At 45.5% G+C, this 22641-nt stretch overlaps 1 protein-coding gene and 1 long non-coding RNA gene across 2 annotated transcripts in view; both read left to right on the forward strand.

The window, feature by feature from the left end:
* Positions 1-18277, forward strand: part of LOC106572764 (ceramide glucosyltransferase) — a 48642-nt gene extending 30365 nt beyond the window's left edge. The window contains exons 4-9 of the mRNA XM_045694147.1: positions 5347-5448; positions 7957-8069; positions 10757-10935; positions 14675-14761; positions 15134-15320; positions 17019-18277. Coding sequence (XP_045550103.1) covers positions 5347-5448; positions 7957-8069; positions 10757-10935; positions 14675-14761; positions 15134-15320; positions 17019-17189 — 839 coding nt within the window. The 3' untranslated portion in view covers positions 17190-18277. The remainder of the gene's footprint in view (positions 1-5346; positions 5449-7956; positions 8070-10756; positions 10936-14674; positions 14762-15133; positions 15321-17018) is intronic.
* Positions 18278-19410: 1133 nt separating this feature from the next.
* On the forward strand, positions 19411-20600 carry LOC106572774 (uncharacterized). The gene is made up of 2 exons (XR_001321189.2): positions 19411-20264; positions 20340-20600. It is a non-coding gene; the product is annotated as an uncharacterized lncRNA (long non-coding RNA).
* The last annotated feature ends 2041 nt before the right edge of the window (positions 20601-22641 follow it).

A 22641-nucleotide genomic window follows, 5' to 3' on the forward strand; every position in this document is an offset into this window, starting at 1 on the left:
TTTCTAAAAACTTGTTTTCACTTTGTCATTATGGGGAAATCTGTGTAGATTGAGGATTTTTTAAAATTTTCTTCAGAATAAGTCTGTGATGTAACAAAATGTGGAAAAAGGGAAGTAGTCTGAGTACTTTCCGAATGCCGTGTGCAGTGTGTTTCATGTCCTTAAAATCCCCAGAATGAATCTAACATAACTCAAGATTTTTTTGTTAACTAGTAAATAGTAGCCTACAGCAAAGTGTGTTTAAATCATTTCTAACTTGTCAACAATTTCTGCTTGCTTGTTTTTGCTACCATGTGGGTTTTAACTTGCTTGAGCCTGCTAACTGAGGAGTGTTAATTCACCTGTTTCCATACATGTTTCATTTCAAAACATGTATCTTACAAATGGAGTTATTTATTCTAACTGCTTAACTTTTTATCTGTACATTAATTTTTATTTAATTTTTTTACTCATTTTTTAAATAATCTTTACAGGAAAATGCCACGGGCATTTCACTGCAGCTAATGTAGAAGGAAAAGCTGTGTACATTTGCAAATACTGTGCCCAATCATATGTGAAGAATGCAACAAAGATGCAGAATCATCTGGCCAAGTGCATAAAGTTCCCTCAGCGCTCACAACAAGCAACGTCTGACAATAGTCCCTCTACTTCTATTGGAGGTGAAAATGATGAATCAGACACCTTATCGATAGCAACAGCTCACGGTCCTCCTGGAATCAGAAGTTGTTTTTTTCTTTACTCAATGGAGGAACGTAGTCAGAGAAATGCTGATGAATGTCTTGCTCGAGCTGTGTATGCAACTGGTTCACCTCTGATGCTCACAGGCAATGTGTATTGGAAGAGATTTCTGAATGTTCTTCGCCCAGCATACACCCCTCCAACCAGACAGGCTTTATCTACTCATTTGCTGGATGCAGAGTTCAACAGAGTTCAAGTGAAGGTCAAGCAAATCATAGAGAAAGCAGACGGTATTGTAATCATCTCTGATGGGTGGTCGAATGTTCGTGGGCAAGGAATAATTAACTACATCAACTCCACCCCTCAACCAGTATTCTACAAGAGCACAGACACAAGGGACAACAGACACACCGGTCTCTACATTGCAGATGAGCTGAAGGCAGTCATCAATGACCTTGGACCACAGAAGGTATTTGCACTGGTGACAGACAATGCTGTGAACATGAAGGCTGCTTGGTCTAAAGTGGAGGAGTCCTACCCTTCACATCACACCCATTGGCTGTGCTGCTCATGCATTGAATCTGCTCCTCAAGAACATCATGGCACTGAAAACAATGGATACACTCAACAAGAGAGCCAAGTAAATGGTTAGGTATGTGAAGGCTCATCAAGTTATAGCAGCAATCTACCTCACCAAGCAAAGTGAGAAGAATAAGAGCACCACATTGAAGCTGCCCAGCAACACCCGTTGGGGTGGTGTTGTCATCATGTCTGACAGTCTCCTGGAGGGGAAGGAGTCTCTCCAAGAAATGGCCGTATCACAGTCTGCCGATATGGACCGCCCCATCAAGAGGATCCTCCTGGATGATGTATTTACAAAAAAGTACAAAAAATATAAATAATAATATGCATGAAATGAAATGTGTATATATTCACTACTGTAAGTAACTCTGGATAAGAGCGTCTGCTAAATGACTAAAATGTAAAATGTATTTTGAGAGAGAGTGGTAAGCAGCCTGAAACTCCTGAAACCAAAGCAGTAGCCATTGCACGGATTGAGGGAGACAACGCCATCCTGTCTGATGTTCAGACTGTTTGCAGATATAAGAGAAGAAATCCGTACAGCCCTGCCCACTTCACTGTTGCTCCAGGCAGAGGAAACTGCAGTTCTGAAATGCATCAAAAAGCGCGAAGACGTCTGCCTGAAGCCCAAACACGCCGCAGGGTACATGTTGGACCTCAAGTATGCTGGTAAGAGCATCCTGTCTGGTGCAGAGATCAACAAGGCCTATGGTGTCATCACTACCGTGTCTCGCCACCTTGGCCTGGATGAGGGAAAGGTTCTGGGCAGTCTGGCGAAGTACACTTCCAAGCAAGGGCTTTGGGATGGAGATGCGGTATGGCAGTCGTGCCAACATATCTCATCAGCCACCTGGTGGAAGGGACTTTGTGGATCTGAGGCTCTTTCCCCGGTTGCCTCCATCATCTTCCAAATCCCACCAACATCAGCCACCTCAGAGGGCAACTGGTCCTTGTTTGGGAACACACACCAAAGCACGCAACAGGCTGACCAATACAAGGGTTGACAAATTGTCTATCCGGGCGAATTTGAGGCTTTTTGAGCCTGACAACGAGCCATCCTCAACAAGGTTGGAAAGTGACAGTGAAGATGAGGCCTCAGAGTCTGATGTTCAAGAGGTGGACATTGAGGAGGTCCAGGGAGAAGAGATGGAAGCCTGAGAAGAAGACAACCAAAGCTTTAGTTTCTAGACTATCATTTTACAGATGTATGTTGAAAACGTTTTTTGGGAGATGCGATGGATCATTGGGGATCATTCAATATTCCCTTTCAGTTGTTGTTCAGTGAAATCATCCCATGTGAAGAGTCAACTCATTTAATTAAAGTTACATTCGTAACTCAATTGTTTTTTAAAATGTATATTGGAAGGATTTAATCGTTTGCAATTATGTCTACTTATGATAAGGTAAAAGTTTTCTGTTTCCGTTTCCATATGATATGGAAAATATATCCAATGCAAAAAAAAAAAATCTACATTTTAAATAGTATTAATATTAATTTGCGTATATTTCTTTTAATTCCCATTAATTCCCACGGAAAGTTTCCACCTCTGCATATTGCCCAAAATGTGCAACCCTAGTGACGACGTGTTATCTTATGTAAACAAAGTCAGTGCTGGTGAGCAGGTCTTTCTCACCGTCTATTGGATAGAGAGCAACGCCGCAGCTGTTCACTCCATGTTAGTGAGCAAATGGACAAATAAAACCCCAACCTTTCATTTACCCGTTGTGACGCACAGATGTTTTGTACCATTTTTTTACATTTACATTTTAGTCATTTAGCAGACGCTCTTATCCAGAGCGACTTACAGTAGTGAATACATGCATTTTTGTTGTTGTTGTTGTACTGGCCCCCCGTGGGAATCGAACCCACAACCCTGGCGTTGCACACACCATGCTGGTGTTGCAAACACCATGCTCTACCAACTGAGCCACAGGGAAGACTGACTTCATGACCAAAAATATCCTATTTACACTTTAGTGTATTTTGACACTAGAATAAATGTTTCTGACTCATGTTGATGCCACACAGGCTGTTTTTAAAGGGATTTGTTGCTTTTTAAAGGGTTGGAAAATGTGACCTATATTATACTCTCTGCCCATCTGTTAGACTGAACGGCTTGGTGTGGTCCATTATACTCTCTGCCCATCTGATAGACTGAACGGCTTGGTGTGGTCCATTATACTCTCTGTCCATCTGATAGACTGAACGGCTTGGTGTGGTCCATTATACTCTCTGCCCATCTGTTAGACTGAACGGCTTGGTGTGGTCCATTATACTCTCTGTCCATCTGATAGACTGAACGGCTTGGTGTGGTCCATTATACTCTCTGTCCATCTGTTAGACTGAACGGCTTGGTGTGGTCCATTATACTCTCTGCCCATCTGATAGACTGAACGGCTTGGTGTGGTCCATTATACTCTCTGCCCATCTGATAGACTGAACGGCTTGGTGTGGTCCATTATACTCTCTGCCCATCTGTTAGACTGAACGGCTTGGTGTGGTCCATTATACTCTCTGTCCATCTGATAGACTGAACGGCTTGGTGTGGTCCATTATACTCTCTGTCCATCTGATAGACTGAACGGCTTGGTGTGGCCCATTATACTCTCTGCCCATCTGATAGACTGAACGGCTTGGTGTGGTCCATTATACTCTCTGCCCATCTGTTAGACTGAACGGCTTGGTGTGGCCCATTATACTCTCTGCCCATCTGATAGACTGAACGGCTTGGTGTGGTCCATTATACTCTCTGCCCATCTGTTAGACTGAACGGCTTGGTGTGGTCCATTATACTCTCTGCCCATCTGTTAGACTGAACGGCTTGGTGTGGCCCATTATACTCTCTGCCCATCTGATAGACTGAACGGCTTGGTGTGGTCCATTATACTCTCTGCCCATCTGATAGACTGAACGGCTTGGTGTGGTCCATTATACTCTCTGCCCATCTGTTAGACTGAACGGCTTGGTGTGGTCCATTATACTCTCTGCCCATCTGATAGACTGAACGGCTTGGTGTGGTCCATTATACTCTCTGCCCATCTGATAGACTGAACGGCTTGGTGTGGTCCATTATACTCTCTGCCCATCTGATAGACTGAACGGCTTGGTGTGGTCCATTATACTCTCTGCCCATCTGATAGACTGAACGGCTTGGTGTGGTCCATTATACTCTCTGCCCATCTGTTAGACTGAACGGCTTGGTGTGGTCCATTATACTCTCTGCCCATCTGATAGACTGAACGGCTTGGTGTGGTCCATTATACTCTCTGCCCATCTGTTAGACTGAACGGCTTGGTGTGGTCCATTATACTCTCTGCCCATCTGATAGACTGAACGGCTTGGTGTGGTCCATTATACTCTCTGCCCATCTGTTAGACTGAACGGCTTGGTGTGGTCCATTATACTCTCTGCCCATCTGTTAGACTGAACGGCTTGGTGTGGTCCATTATACTCTCTGCCCATCTGATAGACTGAACGGCTTGGTGTGGTCCATTATACTCTCTGCCCATCTGTTAGACTGAACGGCTTGGTGTGGTCCATTATACTCTCTGCCCATCTGATAGACTGAACGGCTTGGTGTGGTCCATTATACTCTCTGCCCATCTGATAGACTGAACGGCTTGGTGTGGCCATTTAGGTTAACAGACGATCCTGACCCGATCCTATTTGTCTGTAAGGTGAGATCCTAAAGCAGGAAACAGCTGTTCACCCCCCAGCACCTTCTTTTGTTTTGTTGCATCGTGGTAACAAAAGTTGCAGTACATATTCTGCTCTTCTGTAGCGTGTGCAATGATGACAGAGGGGAAAAGACAGTGTTCTTTGTTTGATGTGACTCCTTTTTGTTTTTAATATTGCAAAAGGAAGTAGAAGTTTCCCCATTTTTAAGGATTTCTGCTTTAAATGGAAGTGAAAGAATACAGGTGTAAGAGAATGTCTCTGACGATCAGTGATACAGTCGTTATGGCGATCAGTGACACAGTCGTTATGGCGATCAGTGACACAGTCGTTATGGCGATCAGTGACACAGTCGTTATGGCTAGGACAACCTCAGGCCAGAAAGCTGACGTTGTTTGTTTCCATTCCAGGAGGGAAGAAGGTCGGCATCAACCCCAAGATTAATAACCTGATGCCGGGTTATGAGGGGGCAAAGCATGGCCTGGTGTGGATCTGCGACAGCGGAATACGAGGTAGGAAACCAAACAATGTATCCCAAATGGCGCCCTATTCCCTACGCAGTGCACTACCCTGGTCAAAAGTAGTGCACTGCATAGGGAATAGGGTGCCATTTGGGACGCATTCTTACTCCAATTTCATCATTCTTATCACTATGGCTGATGCGTGTCTTATCCCTTGAGGGCTGATGCGTGTCTTATCCCTTGAGGGCTGATGCCTGTCTTATCCCTTGAGGGCTGATGCCTGTCTTATCCCTTGAGGGCTGATGCCTGTCTTATCCCTTGAGGGCTGATGCCTGTCTTATCCCTTGAGGGCTGATGCCTGTCTTATCCCTTGAGGGCTGATGCCTGTCTTATCCCTTGAGGGCTGATGCCTGTCTTATCCCTTGAGGGCTGATGCCTGTCTTATCCCTTGAGGGCTGATGCCTGTCTTATCCCTTGAGGGCTGATGCCTGTCTTATCCCTTGAGGGCTGATGCCTGTCTTATCCCTTGAGGGCCGATGCCTGTCTTATCCCTTGAGGGCCGATGCCTGTCTTATCCCTTGAGGGGCCGATGCGTGTCTTATCCCTTGAGGGCTGATGCGTGTCTTATCCCTTGAGGGCTGATGCGTGTCTTATCCCTTGAGGGCTGATGTATTTCCCATCAGATAATGGAGGTTCCATTCAGCTCTTGTTTTGAACCTTGAACCTACAGTTGAAGTCGGAAGTTTACATACACCTTAGCCAAATACATTTAAACTCAGTTTTTCACAATTCCTGGCATTTAATCCTAGTAAAAATTCCCTGTCTTAGGTCAGTTAGGATCACCACTTTATTTTAAGAATGTGAAATGTCAGAATAATAGTAGAGAGAATGATTTATTTCAGCTTTTATTTATTTCATCACATTCCCAGTGGGTCAGAAAGTTTACATACACTCAATTAGTATTTGGTAGCATTGCCTTTAAATTGTTTAACTTGGGTCAAACGTTTTGGGGGGCCTTCCACAAGCTTCCCACAATAAGTTGGGTGAATTTTGGCCCATTCCTCTTGACAGAGCTGGTGTAACTGAGTCAGGTTTGTAGGCCTCCTTGCTCGCACACGCTTTTTCAGTTCTGCCCACAATCTTTCTATAGGATTAAGGTCAGGGCTTTGTGATGGCCACTCCAATTCCTTGACTTTGTTGTCCTTAAGCCATTTTGCCACAACTTTGGAATTATTTTTGGGGTCATTGTTCATTTGGAAGACCCATTTGCGACCAAGCTTTAACTTCCTGACTGATGTCTTGAGATGTTGCTTCAATATATCCATATAATTTTCCATCCTCATGATGCCATCTATTTTGTGAAGTGCACCAGTCCCTCCTGCAGCAAAGCACCCCCACAACATGATGCTGCCGCCCCCGTGCTTCATGGTTGGGATGGTGTTCTTCAGGTTGCTAGCCTCGTCCCTTTTTCCTCCAAACATAACGATGGTCATTATGACCAAACAGTTCTATTTTTGTTTCATCAGACTAGAGGACATTTCTCCAAAAAGTACGATCTTTGTCCCCCATGTGCAGTTGCAAACCGTAGTCTGGCGTTTTATGTCGGTTTTGGAGCAGTGGCTTCTTCCTTGCTGAGCGGCCTTTCAGGTTATGTAGATATAGGACTCGTTTTACTGTGGATATAGATACTTTTGTACCTGTTTCCTCCAGCATCTTCACAAGGTCCTTTGCTGCTGTTCTGGGATTGATTTGCACTTTTCGCACCAAAGTACGTTCATCTCTAGGAGACAGAACACGTCTCCTTCCTGAGCGGTATGGCGGCTGCGTGGTCCCATGGTGTTTATACTTGCGTACTATTGTTTGTACAGATGAACGTGGTACCTTCAGGCGTTTGGAAATTGCTCCCAAGGATGAACCAGACTTGTGGAGGTCTACAATTTTTTTTTCTGAGGTCTTGGCTGACTTCTTTAGATTTTCCCATGATGTCAAGCAAAGAGGCACTGAGTTTGAAGGTAGGCCTTGAAATACATCCACAGGTACACCTCCAATTTACTCAAATGATGTCAATTAGCCTATCAGAAGCTTCTAAAGCAATGGCATCATTTTCTGGAATTCTCCAAGCTGTTTAAAGGCACCAGTCAACTTAGTGTATGTAAACTTCTGACTCACTGGAATTGTGATACAGTGAATTATAAGTGAAATAATCTGTCTGTAAACAATTGTTGGAAAAATTACTTGTCATGTTGGAAAAAGTACTTGTCATGTTCAAAGTAGATGTTCTAACCGACTTGCCAAAACTATAGTTTGTTAAGTGGTTGAAAAACTAGTTTTAATGACTCCAACCTCAGTGTATGTAAACTTCCCACTTCAGCTGTATATCATCAGGCTTTGATTGCTTTACTTACAAACATGTTTGTATTTGATTCCTCTAGATTCAAATACTGTAGTTGGATGAAACACTTTGAGCATGGTGGGTTCATTTAGATCCCATTGCCTGATTTTGTAAAAGCTTTTGGTGACAACGATTGATTGGCCAATCCTGTCCTCTTCCCTCGCCAGTGAAACCGGACACTCTGACAGATATGGCCTATCAGATGACGGAGAAGGTGGGGCTAGTCCACGGCCTTCCCTACGTGGCCGACAGACAGGGCTTCGCTGCTACACTGGAACAGGTGAGAGTCCTTATAGACAGGGCTTCACTGCAACAGGTGAGTGTCCTTACAGACAGGGCTTCACTGGAACAGGTGAGAGTCCTTATAGACAGGGCTTCACTGGAACAGGTGAGAGTCCTTATAGACAGGGCTTCACTGGAACAGGTGACAGTCCTTACAGACAGGGCTTCACTGGAACAGGTGACAGTCCTTACAGACAGGGCTTCACTGCAACAGGTGAGTGTCCTTATAGACAGGGCTTCACTGGAACAGGTGAGAGTCCTTACAGACAGGGCTTCACTGGAACAGGTGAGAGTCCTTACAGACAGGGCTTCACTGGAACAGGTGAGAGTCCTTACAGACAGGGCTTCACTGGAACAGGTGAGAGTCCTTACAGACAGGGCTTCACTGGAACAGGTGAGAGTCCTTACAGACAGGGCTTCACTGGAACAGGTGAGAGTCCTTAGTGACGCAGCGGTTTAAGGCACTTCATCTCAGTGCTAGAGGCGTTACTACAGACCCTGGTTCGATCCTGGGCTGTGTCACAACGCTGGCCGAACAAGACGTAGCTACAAACAAAATTGAGTTAAATGGTTCCTTTCCTGTGGCGGTCCTCGTGAGAGCCAGTTTCATCATAACGCTTGATGGTTTTTGCTACTGCACTTGAAGAAACTTTCAAAGTTCTTGAAATGTTATAGATTGACTGACCTTCATGTCTTAAAGTAATGATGGACTGTCATTTCTCTATGCTTATTTGAGCTGTTCTTGCCATAATATGGACTTGGTATTTTACCAAATAGGGCTATCTTCTGTATACCCCCTTGTCACAACACAACTGATTGGTTGAAATGCATTAAGGAGGAACGAAATTACACTAATTAACATTTAACAAGGCACACCTGTTTATTGAAATGCATTCCGGGTAACTACCTCATTAAGCTGGTTGAGAGAGAGCCAAGAGTGTGTACAAAGCTGTCATCAAGACAAAGGGTGGCTACTTTGAAGAATCTCAAATATAACTTATATTTTGATTTTAACACTTTTTTTGGGGGGTTACTACGTGATTCCATATGTGTTATTTCATGGTTTTGATGTCTTCACTATTATTCTACAATTTTAGAAAATAGTAAAAGTAAAGAAAAACCCTAGAATGAGTAGATGTGTCTAAACTTTTAACTGGTATTATATATGTATTTTTTTTTGTCAGGTGTACTTGGGCAGGGTTCTAGGGCAGGGTTCTAGGGCAGGGTTCTAGGGCAGGGTTCTAGGGCAGGGTTCCCCAACTGGCGGCCTGCGGGTGATTTTTATTTTATTTGGCTCCCTGTGTTTTCTGAGGGGGAAAAAATATTTACATATTTTTTGAGAGATGTAAAAACACCAGCGAATCAGCTCCAAGTGAATTTGAAAATATTTTCCAAACTAGTCCCACGCATTATAGAGACGTATAAACTCAGCAAAAAGAGAAACGTCCTCTCAGTCAACTGTGTTTATTTTCAGCAAACTGAACATGTGTAAATATTTGTATGAACATAACAAGATTCAACAACTGAGACATAAACTGAACAAGTTCCACAGACATGTGACTAACAGCAATGGAATAATGTGTCCCTGAACAAAGGGGTGGGGTGGGGTGGGGGGGGGGTCAAAATTAAAAGTAACAGTCAGTATCTGGTGTGGCCACCAGCTGCATTAAGTACTGCAGTGCATCTCCTCCTCATGGACTGCACCAGATTTGCCAGTTCTTGCTGTGAGATGTTACCCCACTCTTCCACCAAGGCACCTGCAAGTTCCCAGACATTTCTGGGGGGAATGGCCCTAGCCCTCACCCTCCGATCCAACAGGTCCCAGACGTGCTCAATGGGATTGAGATCCGGGCTCTTCGCTGGCCATGGCAGAACACTGATATTCCTGTCTTGCAGGAAATCACGCACAGAACGAGCAGTACGAGCAGTATGGCCCTCCAGCATTGTCATGCTGGAGGGCCATGTCTGGATGAGCCTGCAGGAAGGGTACCACATGAGGGAGGAGGATGTCCCTGTAACGTACAGCGTTGAGATTGAGCTTGTTGTCATTGCAGGCAATCTGATGATGCTGTGACACACCGCCCCAGACCATGACGGACCCTGCACCTCCAAATCGATCCTGCTCCAGAGTACAGGCCTCGGTGTAACACAAATTCCTTTGACGATAAACGCAAATCCGACCATCACCCCTGGTGAGACACTTTTGCCAGTTCTGTCTGGTCCAGTGACGGTGGGTTTGTGCCCATAGGCGACGTTGTTGCCAGTGATGTCTGGTGAGGACCTGCCTTACAACAGGCATACAAGCCCTCAGTCCAGCCTCTCTCAGCCTATTGCAGACAGTCTGAGCACTGATGGAGGGATTGTGCGTTCCTGGTGTAACTCGGACAGTTGTTGTTGCCATCCTGAAAAGGGGGACATTTCTTTTTTTTGCTGAGTTTGTGATTGTATACAAATGTAATGTGATTGATTATGTAGTGGTTAAATATTATATCTGTTTGGCCGCATTGCAACCAATTTGCGGTCTACAAAATATTTGTAATTATGATCTGGCCAAATGACCATCCACTCAAGAAGAAAATCGTCCCCCGGCTGAATCGAGTTGATTTTCCCTGGTCTAGGGGTCTTAGGCCTGTCTAAATGATCAGTAATCTGTCCTACCAGTAATCTACCTCCTTTTCCTAACAGGTGTATTTTGGCACGTCCCACCCGCGCTCCTACATCTCAGCCAACGTGACGGGTATTAAGTGTGTGACCGGAATGTCATGTCTGATGAGGAAAGATATCCTGGACCAGGCTGGAGGGCTGATCGCCTTCGCTCAATACATCGCTGAGGACTACTTCATGGCGAAGGCCATCGCTGACAGGTGCAGTCATTACTTTATCTTCCATGTTAGCGCTGGGGGGAGTTGCTGGGAAGAGTTGGCGCGTCAGGGCTGGGGGGAGTTGCTGGGAGCAGTTGGCGCGTCAGGGCTGGGGGGACTTGGCGCGTCAGGGCTGGGGGGACTTGGCGCGTCAGGGCTGGGGGGAGTTCGCGCGTCGGCTCTGGGGGGAGTTGGCGCGTCGGCTCTGGGGGGGAGTTGGCGCGTCGGCTCTGGGGGGAGTTGGCGCGTCGGCTCTGGGGGGAGTTGGCGCGTCGGCGCTGGGGGGAGTTGGCGCGTCGGCGCTGGGGGGAGTTGCTGGGAGGAGTTGGCGCGTCGGCGCTGGGAGGAATTGGCGCGTCGGCGCTGGGAGGAGTTGGCGCGTCGGTGCTGGGAGGAGTTGGCGTGTCGGCGCTGGGAGGAGTTGGCGCGTCGGGCGCTGGGAACTCCCTGATATTTGTTTTCCATTTCATTTCTATTGTTTACATCTTTGCCTTCTAGTCCTCCCCCAACACGGTGGCCTGTTTTATTGATTATTGTGCCACTAAACATCAGTAATTGATCGTGCTGTGGTATGGTTTATTGATGCGCTTCCATTGGAATCAGACCCTGGTCTCAATTGGGCTACCCTGAAGTAAAAAATGTGTGTGGCTATGGTCCAGGTCCTACTATAGGTGTTAAACGGGAAGACCATGATGCTGGTTCCTCACGCTGAATATAGGCCAGGACTAACTGTAATCCACGGTCGGTTTTCTGTAAACCGACACTAGAAACGCCAGCTAACTTAACCCAAACCACTGCTAGCTAACTTAACCCAAACCACTGCTAGCTAACTTAACCCAAACCACTGCTAGCTAACTGAACCCAAACCACTGCTAGCTAACTGAACCCAAACCACTGCTAGCTAACTTAACCCAAACCACTGCTAGCTAACTTAACCCAAACCACTGCTAGCTAACTTGACCCAAACCACTGCTAGCTAACTTGACCCAAACCACTGCTAGCTAACTTGACCCAAACCACTGCTAGCTAACTTGACCCAAACCACTGCTAGCTAACTTGACCCAAACCACTGCTAGCTAACTTGACCCAAACCACTGCTAGCTAACTTGACCCAAACCACTGCTAGCTAACTTAACCCAAACCACTGCTAGCTAACTTAACCCAAACCACTGCTAGCTAACTTAACCCAAACCACTGCTAGCTAACTTGACCCAAACCACTGCTAGCTAACTTGACCCAAACCACTGCTAGCTAACTTGACCCAAACCACTGCTAGCTAACTGAACCCAAACCACTGCTAGCTAACTGAACCCAAACCACTGCTAGCTAACTTGACCCAAACCACTGCTAGCTAACTTGACCCAAACCACAGCTAGCTAACTTGACCCAAACCACTGCTAGCTAACTTGACCCAAACCACTGCTAGCTAACTGAACCCAAACCACTGCTAGCTAACTTGACCCAAACCACTGCTAGCTAACTTGACCCAAACCACTGCTAGCTAACCCAACCCAAACCACTGCTAGCTAACTTAACCCAAACCACTGCTAGCTAACTTAACCCAAACCACTGCTAGCTAACTTAACCCAAACCACTGCTAGCTAACTTAACCCAAACCACTGCTAGCTAACTGAACCCAAACCACTGCTAGCTAACTGAACCCAAACCACTGCTAGCTAACTGAACCCAAACCACTGCTAGCTAACTTAACCCAAACCACTGCTAGCTAACTTAACCCAAACCACTGCTAGCTAACTGAACCCAAACCACTGCTAGCTAACTTAACCCAAACCACTGCTAGCTAACTGAACCCAAACCACTGCTAGCTAACTTAACCCAAACCACTGCTAGCTAACTTAACCCAAACCACTGCTAGCTAACTTAACCCAAACCACTGCTAGCTAACTTAACCCAAACCACTGCTAGCTAACTGAACCCAAACCACTGCTAGCTAACTGAACCCAAACCACTGCTAGCTAACTTAACCCAAACCACTGCTAGCTAACTTGACCCAAACCACTGCTAGCTAACTTAACCCAAACCACTGCTAGCTAACTTGACCCAAACCACTGCTAGCTAACTTGACCCAAACCACTGCTAGCTAACTTGACCCAAACCACTGCTAGCTAACTTGACCCAAACCACTGCTAGCTAACTTGACCCAAACCACTGCTAGCTAACTTGACCCAAACCACTGCTAGCTAACTTGACCCAAACCACTGCTAGCTAACTTAACCCAAACCACTGCTAGCTAACTTGACCCAAACCACTGCTAGCTAACTTGACCCAAACCACTGCTAGCTAACTTGACCCAAACCACTGCTAGCTAACTTGACCCAAACCACTGCTAGCTAACTTGACCCAAACCACTGCTAGCTAACTTGACCCAAACCACTGCTAGCTAACTGAACCCAAACCACTGCTAGCTAACTGAACCCAAACCACTGCTAGCTAACTGAACCCAAACCACTGCTAGCTAACTGAACCCAAACCACTGCTAGCTAACTGAACCCAAACCACTGCTAGCTAACTTGACCCAAACCACTGCTAGCTAACTTGACCCAAACCACTGCTAGCTAACTTAACCCAAACCACTGCTAGCTAACTGAACCCAAACCACTGCTAGCTAACTTGACCCAAACCACTGCTAGCTAACTTAACCCAAACCACTGCTAGCTAACTTAACCCAAACCACTGCTAGCTAACTTAACCCAAACCACTGCTAGCTAACTTAACCCAAACCACTGCTAGCTAACTGAACCCAAACCACTGCTAGCTAACTGAACCCAAACCACTGCTAGCTAACTTAACCCAAACCACTGCTAGCTAACTTAACCCAAACCACTGCTAGCTAACTGAACCCAAACCACTGTTAGCTAACTGAACCCAAACCACTGCTAGCTAACTGAACCCAAACCACTGCTAGCTAACTGAACCCAAACCACTGCTAGCTAACTGAACCCAAACCACTGCTAGCTAACTTAACCCAAACCACTGCTAGCTAACTTAACCCAAACCACTGCTAGCTAACTGAACCCAAACCACTGCTAGCTAACTGAACCCAAACCACTGCTAGCTAACTGAACCCAAACCACTGCTAGCTAACTTAACCCAAACCACTGCTAGCTAACTGAACCCAAACCACTGCTAGCTAACTGAACCCAAACCACTGCTAGCTAACTGAACCCAAACCACTGCTAGCTAACTGAACCCAAACCACTGCTAGCTAACTGAACCCAAACCACTGCTAGCTAACTGAACCCAAACCACTGCTAGCTAACTGAACCCAAACCACTGCTAGCTAACTGAACCCAAACCACTGCTAGCTAACTGAACCCAAACCACTGCTAGCTAACTGAACCCAAACCACTGCTAGCTAACTGAACCCAAACCACTGCTAGCTAACTGAACCCAAACCACTGCTAGCTAACTGAACCCAAACCACTGCTAGCTAACTGAACCCAAACCACTGCTAGCTAACTGAACCCAAACCACTGCTAGCTAACTGAACCCAAACCACTGCTAGCTAACTGAACCCAAACCACTGCTAGCTAACTGAACCCAAACCACTGCTAGCTAACTGAACCCAAACCACTGCTAGCTAACTGAACCCAAACCACTGCTAGCTAACTGAACCCAAACCACTGCTAGCTAACAATCAATGGGAGTGATTGCAACTTAACTTCCCCTTTTTTTTTAACTGAAGGCTCACTGTTTCCTTTGTCCCTCCCTTTTCTCACAGGGGATGGAAGTTCTCCATGGCAACGCAGGTAGCCATGCAGAACTCTGGGTCCTATTCGATTGGTCAGTTCCAGTCCCGCATGATCAGGTAAGCCATCAGGGCTTTGTGTTTGTCCCCATATCCCACAGTGGAAGACCCAGAGGTATAAAGTGTCTCACACACACACACACCCATTGTTCTAGAGCAGGGGTGTCAAAGTGAGTTCCCGGAGGGGCCCCGCGGGTCTGTGGGAACTGAGTTCCCGGAGGGGCCCCGCGGGTCTGTGGGAACTGAGTTCCCGGAGGGGCCCCGCGGGTCTCTGGGAACTGAGTTCAACACATTGTTGTAGTTTATTTCAACATGTTTATTTAGCTGTTGTATTAGTATCTTAATAGTCCTGTTTGAAGTCCACTGACTGACCTGCTACATTTGGGGGGAAATTCTTCAGTTTCTACTATGGTGTCTGATCCTCCCTGTCAGGTGGGCCAAGCTGCGTATCAACATGCTCCCCGCCACCATCTGTGAGCCCATCTCAGAGTGTTTCGTAGCCAGCCTGATCATTGGCTGGGCAGCGCATCACGTGTTCCACTGGGATATTATGGTCTTCTTCATGTGCCACTGTCTGGCCTGGTTCATCTCTGACTACATCCAGCTCCGAGGAGTTCAGGTACACACACACACACACACACACACACACACACACACACACACACACACACACACACTCTGTCTGGCCTGGTTCATCTCTGACTACATCCAGCTTCGAGGAGTTCAGGTACACACACACACACACACTCTGTCTGGCCTGGTTCATCTCTGACTACATCCAGCTTCGATGGGTCCACAGACCGGTTTAGGTACCGGATGGAGTACTCTCTCTTCCTACTACTATACTGGCTCTCAATAGCTGCTTTCACATTGTCACGCTTAATCTGTGCAGCCCAGTGCTAGCTAGAGCCAGAGAGGTTTGAAAGTGAAGAAACTCGAGTAGCGACGACTTCCTGTAACTTGAGACAGAAACATGGAGAATAAAGCACGGGGAATAAAGCACGGGGAATAAAGCACGGGGAATAAAGCACGGAGAATAAAGCACGGGGAATAAAGCACGGGGAATAAAGCATATGGGGAATAAAGCACGGAGAATAAAGCACGGAGAATAAAGCACGGAGAATAAAGCACGGGGAATAAAGCACGGGGAATAAAGCATATGGGGAATAAAGCACGGGGAATAAAGCACGGAGAATAAAGCACGGGGAATAAAGCACGGGGAATAAAGCACGGGGAATAAAGCATATGGGGAATAAAGCACGGAGAATAAAGCACGGGGAATAAAGCACGGGGAATAAAGCACGGGGAATAAAGCACGGGGAATAAAGCACGGAGAATAAAGCACGGGGAATAAAGCACGGGGAATAAAGCATATGGGGAATAAAGCACGGGGAATAAAGCACGGGTAATAAAGCACGGAGAATAAAGCACGGAGAATAAAGCACGGGGAATAAAGCACGGGGAATAAAGCACGGAGAATAAAGCACGGGGAATAAAGCACGGGGAATAAAGCACGGGGAATAAAGCATATGGGGAATAAAGCACGGGGAATAAAGCACGGGGAATAAAGCACGGGGAATAAAGCACGGGAATAAAGCATATGGGGAATAAAGCACGGGGAATAAAGCACGGAGAATAAAGCACGGAGAATAAAGCACGGGGAATAAAGCACGGGGAATAAAGCACGGGGAATAAAGCACGGGGAATAAAGCATATGGGGAATAAAGCACGGGGAATAAAGCACGGGGAATAAAGCATATGGGGAATAAAGCACGGAGAATAAAGCACGGGGAATAAAGCACGGGGAATAAAGCATATGGGGAATAAAGCACGGGGAATAAAGCACGGAGAATAAAGCACGGGGAATAAAGCACGGAGAATAAAGCACGGGGAATAAAGCACGGGGAATAAAGCACGGGGAATAAAGCACGGGGAATAAAGCATATGGGGAATAAAGCACGGAGAATAAAGCACGGGGAATAAAGCATATGGGGAATAAAGCATATGGGGAATAAAGCATATGGGGAATAAAGCACGGAGAATAAAGCACGGGGAATAAAGCACGGGGAATAAAGCATATGGGGAATAAAGCATATGGGGAATAAAGCACGGAGAATAAAGCATATGGGGAATAAAGCATATGGGGAATAAAGCATATGGGGAATAAAGCACGGAGAATAAAGCACGGAGAATAAAGCACGGGGAATAAAGCATATGGGGAATAAAGCATATGGGGAATAAAGCATACGGGGAATAAAGCATATGGGGAATAAAGCTGTAGCTGGAAAGAAACATATTCCTTTATTTGATCTCACAGGGCGGTGCGCCTGTCTTCTCCAAACTGGACTACGCTGTAGCCTGGTTCATCAGAGAGTCCATGACCATCCAGATCTTCCTGTCGGCCCTGTGGGACCCCACCATCAGCTGGAGAACGGGGCGCTACAGGTTACGATGCGGGGGTACGGCCGACGAGATCCTGGACGTATAGCCGCCTGCAATGAGTCCCACCTACAGGGGCAATACCCTGGGTCCAGTCACCCCCAAGGACCAGAGACAATGCCAGACACAGACTGAACCTTGTCCCGGATGGCACCCTATTCCCTACATAGTGCACTTTCTGACCTGGGCCCACACTTGCCTGTACTTTCTGCTCTGCTCAACAGTAGTGGACTATATAAGGAATAAGGTACCATTTAGGGACTCGGGCCAAAGAGATGGTAACATTTGAGAAGGAGAAACGGCTATGGAATCATCCAAAGTGTTGGCTGTTTTTAAACCTTTGTGTTAAAAATGTTTTCATCCTTTATGTTACTGGTGCTCATCTTTCCTGTTTTAATTTAAAACTCTTGCTTGGACGACTCTCCAATAGGGAGACCGGGCCCATGGCAGGAGAGAAAGGTTGTGTCCCAAATGCACCCTATTCCCTATATATAGTGCACTACTTTTGACCAGAGCCCAATGGGCCTTTTGTGGGAGAGAAGGGTTGTGTCCTAAATGCACCCTATTCCCTATATAGTGCACTACTTTTGTCCAGAGCCCCTATGGGCCCTATAAAGGGAATAGGGTGCCATTTGTAAATAGCGTGACTCTCTTCAGCCAGGCTTTGGGGATACGACGTGTACTTCCTACCGTAAGTTTTCACTAGGCTATCATTAATATGTTGGTACAATATCGCTAAGTCTCAAGCAGCACTAACTAGAATAATATCGTTTTCCACTCACTTCTTTAGTTTTTATTTATTTTTTTAAATATGAGAACTACTGAAAGCTGTAATTTATGAATTCCCTTTTGCTCTGTTTTTTTAAATATTTTGTTCCCTGGTCAGATTTGTTTTCATGCCATGTGCTGGTACGCTGATCTGTAGTTATCTGAGCCAATAAGATCACAGCTGTACTTACTCATCAGAAGTCTCCTGCTGAGCTCCTGGAGAATTACTTCCTGGTTGTGCAAGCTTTTATTACAACCCTGCACTAACACACTTTTTGGTCTGGACCATGATTAGCGGATTTGGGTGTGTTAGTGCAGGGCTGGAACAAAAGCCTGACCCTACGGTATGACGCACTGTTCTCCCTTCACCCCTGAACCAATCCTCATCTTAACGTGAGTTCCTCTGACTGTCTGGTCTGTCAGTGTTCTGTCATTTAAACAGAAGAAGAGTTTAGGCTGAAACCTTTTGGGATTTAAAAATGTATTTTGGTGGGAAGAAATGTTTTCCATGTGTTTCTATCTTCTCCCCCCTTATTCATTTCATTAGTGTCACATTGTGTAGTGTGGAAGTTCTATAGCTGTAGGTTGTGTGTCCACAATGGCACCCTAATCCCTATCGTTTACTGCTTTTGACCTGGTCCCATATAGCTCTGTAGTGCACGATGTAGGGTGAACAGGGTTCCATTTGTGACACAGCCTAGGTATTTTGTCGTGTGACTGTATACATAATGTGACTACTGTGCTACCAGGCTTAGACTCTTGGGTTGGATGGCAAACCTATACATACAAGAGAATGCCTTTTAAAGTGAATACTTTTTGTGTCCTCAGTACAATTTATCGCCCTCCCTTCCCTCTCTCTCACTACCCATGTAGCCTCCCTCTCTGTCTCTCTCTGTCTCTCTCTGTCTGTCTCTCTGTCTCTGTCTCTCTTCACCCCAGGCTGTCTCTCTCTCCTCCCCAGGCTCTGTCTCTCTGTCTGTCTGTCTCTCTCTCTCTCTCTCTCTCTCTCTCTCTCTCTCCTCCCCAGGCTATCTCTCTCTCTCTCCTCCCCAGGCTATCTCTCTCTCTCTCCTCCCCAGGCTATCTCTCTCTCTCTCCTCCCCAGGCTGTCTCTCTCTCTCTCCTCCCCAGGCTGTCTCTCTCTCTCCTCCCCAGGCTGTCTCTCTCTCTCCTCCCCAGGCTGTCTCTCTCTCTCCTCCCCAGGCTGTCTCTCTCTCTCCTCCCCAGGCTGTCTCTCTCTCTCTCTCTCCTCCCCAGGCTGTCTCTCTCTCCTCCCCAGGCTCTCTCTCTCCTCCCCAGGCTGTCTCTCTCTCTCTCTCCCCCAGGCTCTCTCTCTCTCTCTCTCTCTCTCTCTCTCTCTCTCTCTCTCTCTCTCTCTCTCTCTCTCTCTCTCTCTCTCTCTCTCTCTCTCTCTCTCTCTCTCTCTCTCTCTCTCTCTCTCTCTCTCTCTCTCTCTCTCTCTCTCTCTCTCTCTCTCTCTCTCTCTCTCTCTCTCTCTCTCTCTCTCTCTCTCTCTCTCTCTCTCTCTCTCTCTCTCTCTCTCTCTCTCTTCTCCTCCTCCCCTCCCCTCCCCTCCCCAGGCTGTCTGGACATAGAGCAGTATTGTGAAGTCAGATAATCAGCTGCTATTCGTTATTCTAGGAGATGAATCAGTGGAGTGGAGCGTTAACATGTTGAGCTCAGAAAGTCCCTGGATGTGTCCCAAATTGGACCAGAGCCCTGGTCGAAAGGAATGCACTAAATAGGGGATAGGGTGCAATTTGGGACACAGACCCAATGGTAAGCCAGATAGTCCCAATCAGGTCTGGGGGGGAGAGAGGACATGAGTAAGAAGATAGACTATAGTATGTAAATAAAATGAACTTGTGTAGTTCAATAAGACTATTGAATGGAGTCAGATAATGCCTGGAAAATATTGAATGGAATAATGCCCTGGAAAATATTGAATGGAATAATGCCTTGGAAAATATTGAATGGAATAATGCCTTGGAAAATATTGAATGGAATAATGCCTTGGAAAATATTGAATGAAATAATCCCTTGGAAAATATTGAATGGAATAATGCCTTGGAAAATATTGAATGGAATAATGCCTTGGAAAATATTGAATGGAATAATGCCTTGGAAAATATTGAATGAAATAATCCCTTGGAAAATATTGAATGGAATAATGCCTTGGAAAATATTGAATGGAATAATGCCTTGGAAAATATTGAATGGAATACTATTTCTTTAGGCTTTCAGTTAGAGCTGATTTAAGCCACAATAGATGACAGTAGCAACACACACCGTGGAGGTTTGAACAATGTTTGCTACTAAATATGGAATAAGGTGCCATTTTGGGACGATAGCCTAGGTTAGCATTACATTTTGATCTGACAGCCATCTTGCTAAATATGGAATAAGGTGCCATTTTGGGACGATAGCCTAGGTGAGCATTACACTTTGATCTGACAGCCATCTTGCTTCATGGTTGTGAGTGACTATCAGAGCTGTAGTCAGACCGCTGGTCTCCCTCTTTCAGCTGTTATCTTCATAAAGTATCTTCTGTTCAATCTGTTCACCTCATTGATTGACAAGTCTACAATGCACTGTACATTTCCTAGTTTAGACTTTTGTGTGTGTGTGTGTGTCCATGTTTTTGAGGTCCTTTTTGAACATTGCAAATAAAAAAAAGATAGTATTATTGTGATGTATCGTGGGGAACTGGACTAGTTTTACTGTTTATGCCTGCGTCAGAGTCTCTATGAATATTACATACACTACCAGTCAAGAGTTTGGACACACACCTACTCATTCAAGGGTTTTTCTTTATTTTTACTATTTTCTACATTGTAGATTAATAGTGAAGACATCAAAACTATGAAATAACACATATGGAATCATGTAGTAACCAAAAAAGTGTTAAATATAAAATATATTTTGATTTGTTTGAGATTCTTCAAGAAGAAGGAGGAGTCTGAGGAGTCAGATGAAGACATGGGTTTTGGTCTCTTTGATTCGTTTTCTGACCTTTTTGTCTGCCTTAATGACAGCTTTGCACACTCTTTGCAATTTTCTCAACCAGCTTCATGAGGTAGTCACCCGGAATGCATTTCAATTAACAGGTGTGCCTTGTTAAAAGTTCATTTTGAATTTCTTAATGTGTTTGAACCAATCAGTTGTGTTGTGACATGGTAGGGGTGGTATACAGGAGATAGCCCTATTTGGTAAGAGACCAAGTCCATATTATGGTAAGAACAGCTCAAATAAGCAAAGAGAAACGACAGTCCCTTACTTTAAGACATGAAGGTCAGTCAAACTAGGAAAATTTCAACTTGTAAAGTTTTTCTTCGAGTGCAGTCTTCTGTACTCATGGAACAACTACCTGACGTGCTGACCACACCGTGTGCGAGCGTCGCTAAATAAATGTACGTCTAGATGTTATGCAATCATTGCACCCACACTGCTCGCGAGCGTCTGCGTGGCCAGGCACTAAAATAGAAATTGGTTCTATTTGTGACCCTCAACGCACTGCAAGTCCCGCCTCTCCCATCTCCTCATTGGTTGTTAGGAGCATATACCCACGTCCCATCTCCTCATTGGTTGTTAGGAGCATATACCCACGTCCCATCTCCTCATTGGTTGTTAGGAGCATATAGCCACCTCCCATCTCCTCATTGGTTTAAAGGAGCATATAGCCACGTGGGTGATTGAAAGATGAACTGAGGTCCACACTCCAGTCGGTTGTAGTAATGCTGTAAAGTTGGTTGCCAACCATCATATAAAGTAAAAGAAAAATAATTAAAAAAAAAAAAAGAAGCCTGAAGGAAGGAGGAGAAACGAATTCGTTTAACCGTTTTATCTGTGGATTAATAGTTGGAGGACCTTCTGCATTTCAGGTAAAATAACAACACAATGTTTTATACCCCAGGACAAATGAGCTAGCAACAACAAGCTAGCTAGCTAAATTGCCATAAATGTTTAATGCTTTTTGACCGTGTCCCCAAATTAATATAATTGGTTCAGAGTTTGTTTTGCTGTTTCAACCTGCGTGTCGTGACCGCTTCTGGACAAAATCAACTTGTGTGCGGTTTGGTCAGCATGTGACAATTAGGTGACCGGATTTTTTTTTTATGTCTCATTGATGCGATGTTGAGCATCATAACATCTAGCTCATGTTATAACATCTAGCTCATGTTATAACATCTAGCTCATGTTATAACATCTAGCTCATGTTATAACTTGCTGTGATGTGTAGCAGGATATGAGGATAACTACCTAGTGACTGGTGATCAGGTGAAGTCATGAATCTAACTGGCAGGTTGGAGTATCAGGCCATGTTGTTGTCCCGGCCTGGCAGTTCTAATGGACCACGGAATCAAAGTGTTTGTTTTTCCTACGTCCCAAATGGCACCCTATTCCCGACGTTATAGTGTACTACTTTAGACCAAGGCCAGCCTATAGGGGTCAACGATAGACTAGCATTGTGTCCAAGGGGTGTACATGTACATCAAGCTGCCTCACACTTCAGAAAACAGGAGATGGGGCTATTCTGGCTTGGACAAGGCTACTTACCACAGGGCTCTGGTCAACAGTAGTGCACTATATAGGGAATAGTGTGCCACAGGGCTCTGGTCAACAGTAGTGCACTATATAGGGAATAGGGTGCCACAAGGCTCTGGTCAACAGTAGTGCACTATATAGGGAATAGGGTGCCACAAGGCTCTGGTCAACAGTAGTGCACTATATAG

Source organism: Salmo salar, chromosome ssa01 (assembly GCF_905237065.1).
Source record: "Salmo salar chromosome ssa01, Ssal_v3.1, whole genome shotgun sequence".
Lineage (NCBI taxonomy): Eukaryota > Metazoa > Chordata > Actinopteri > Salmoniformes > Salmonidae > Salmo > Salmo salar.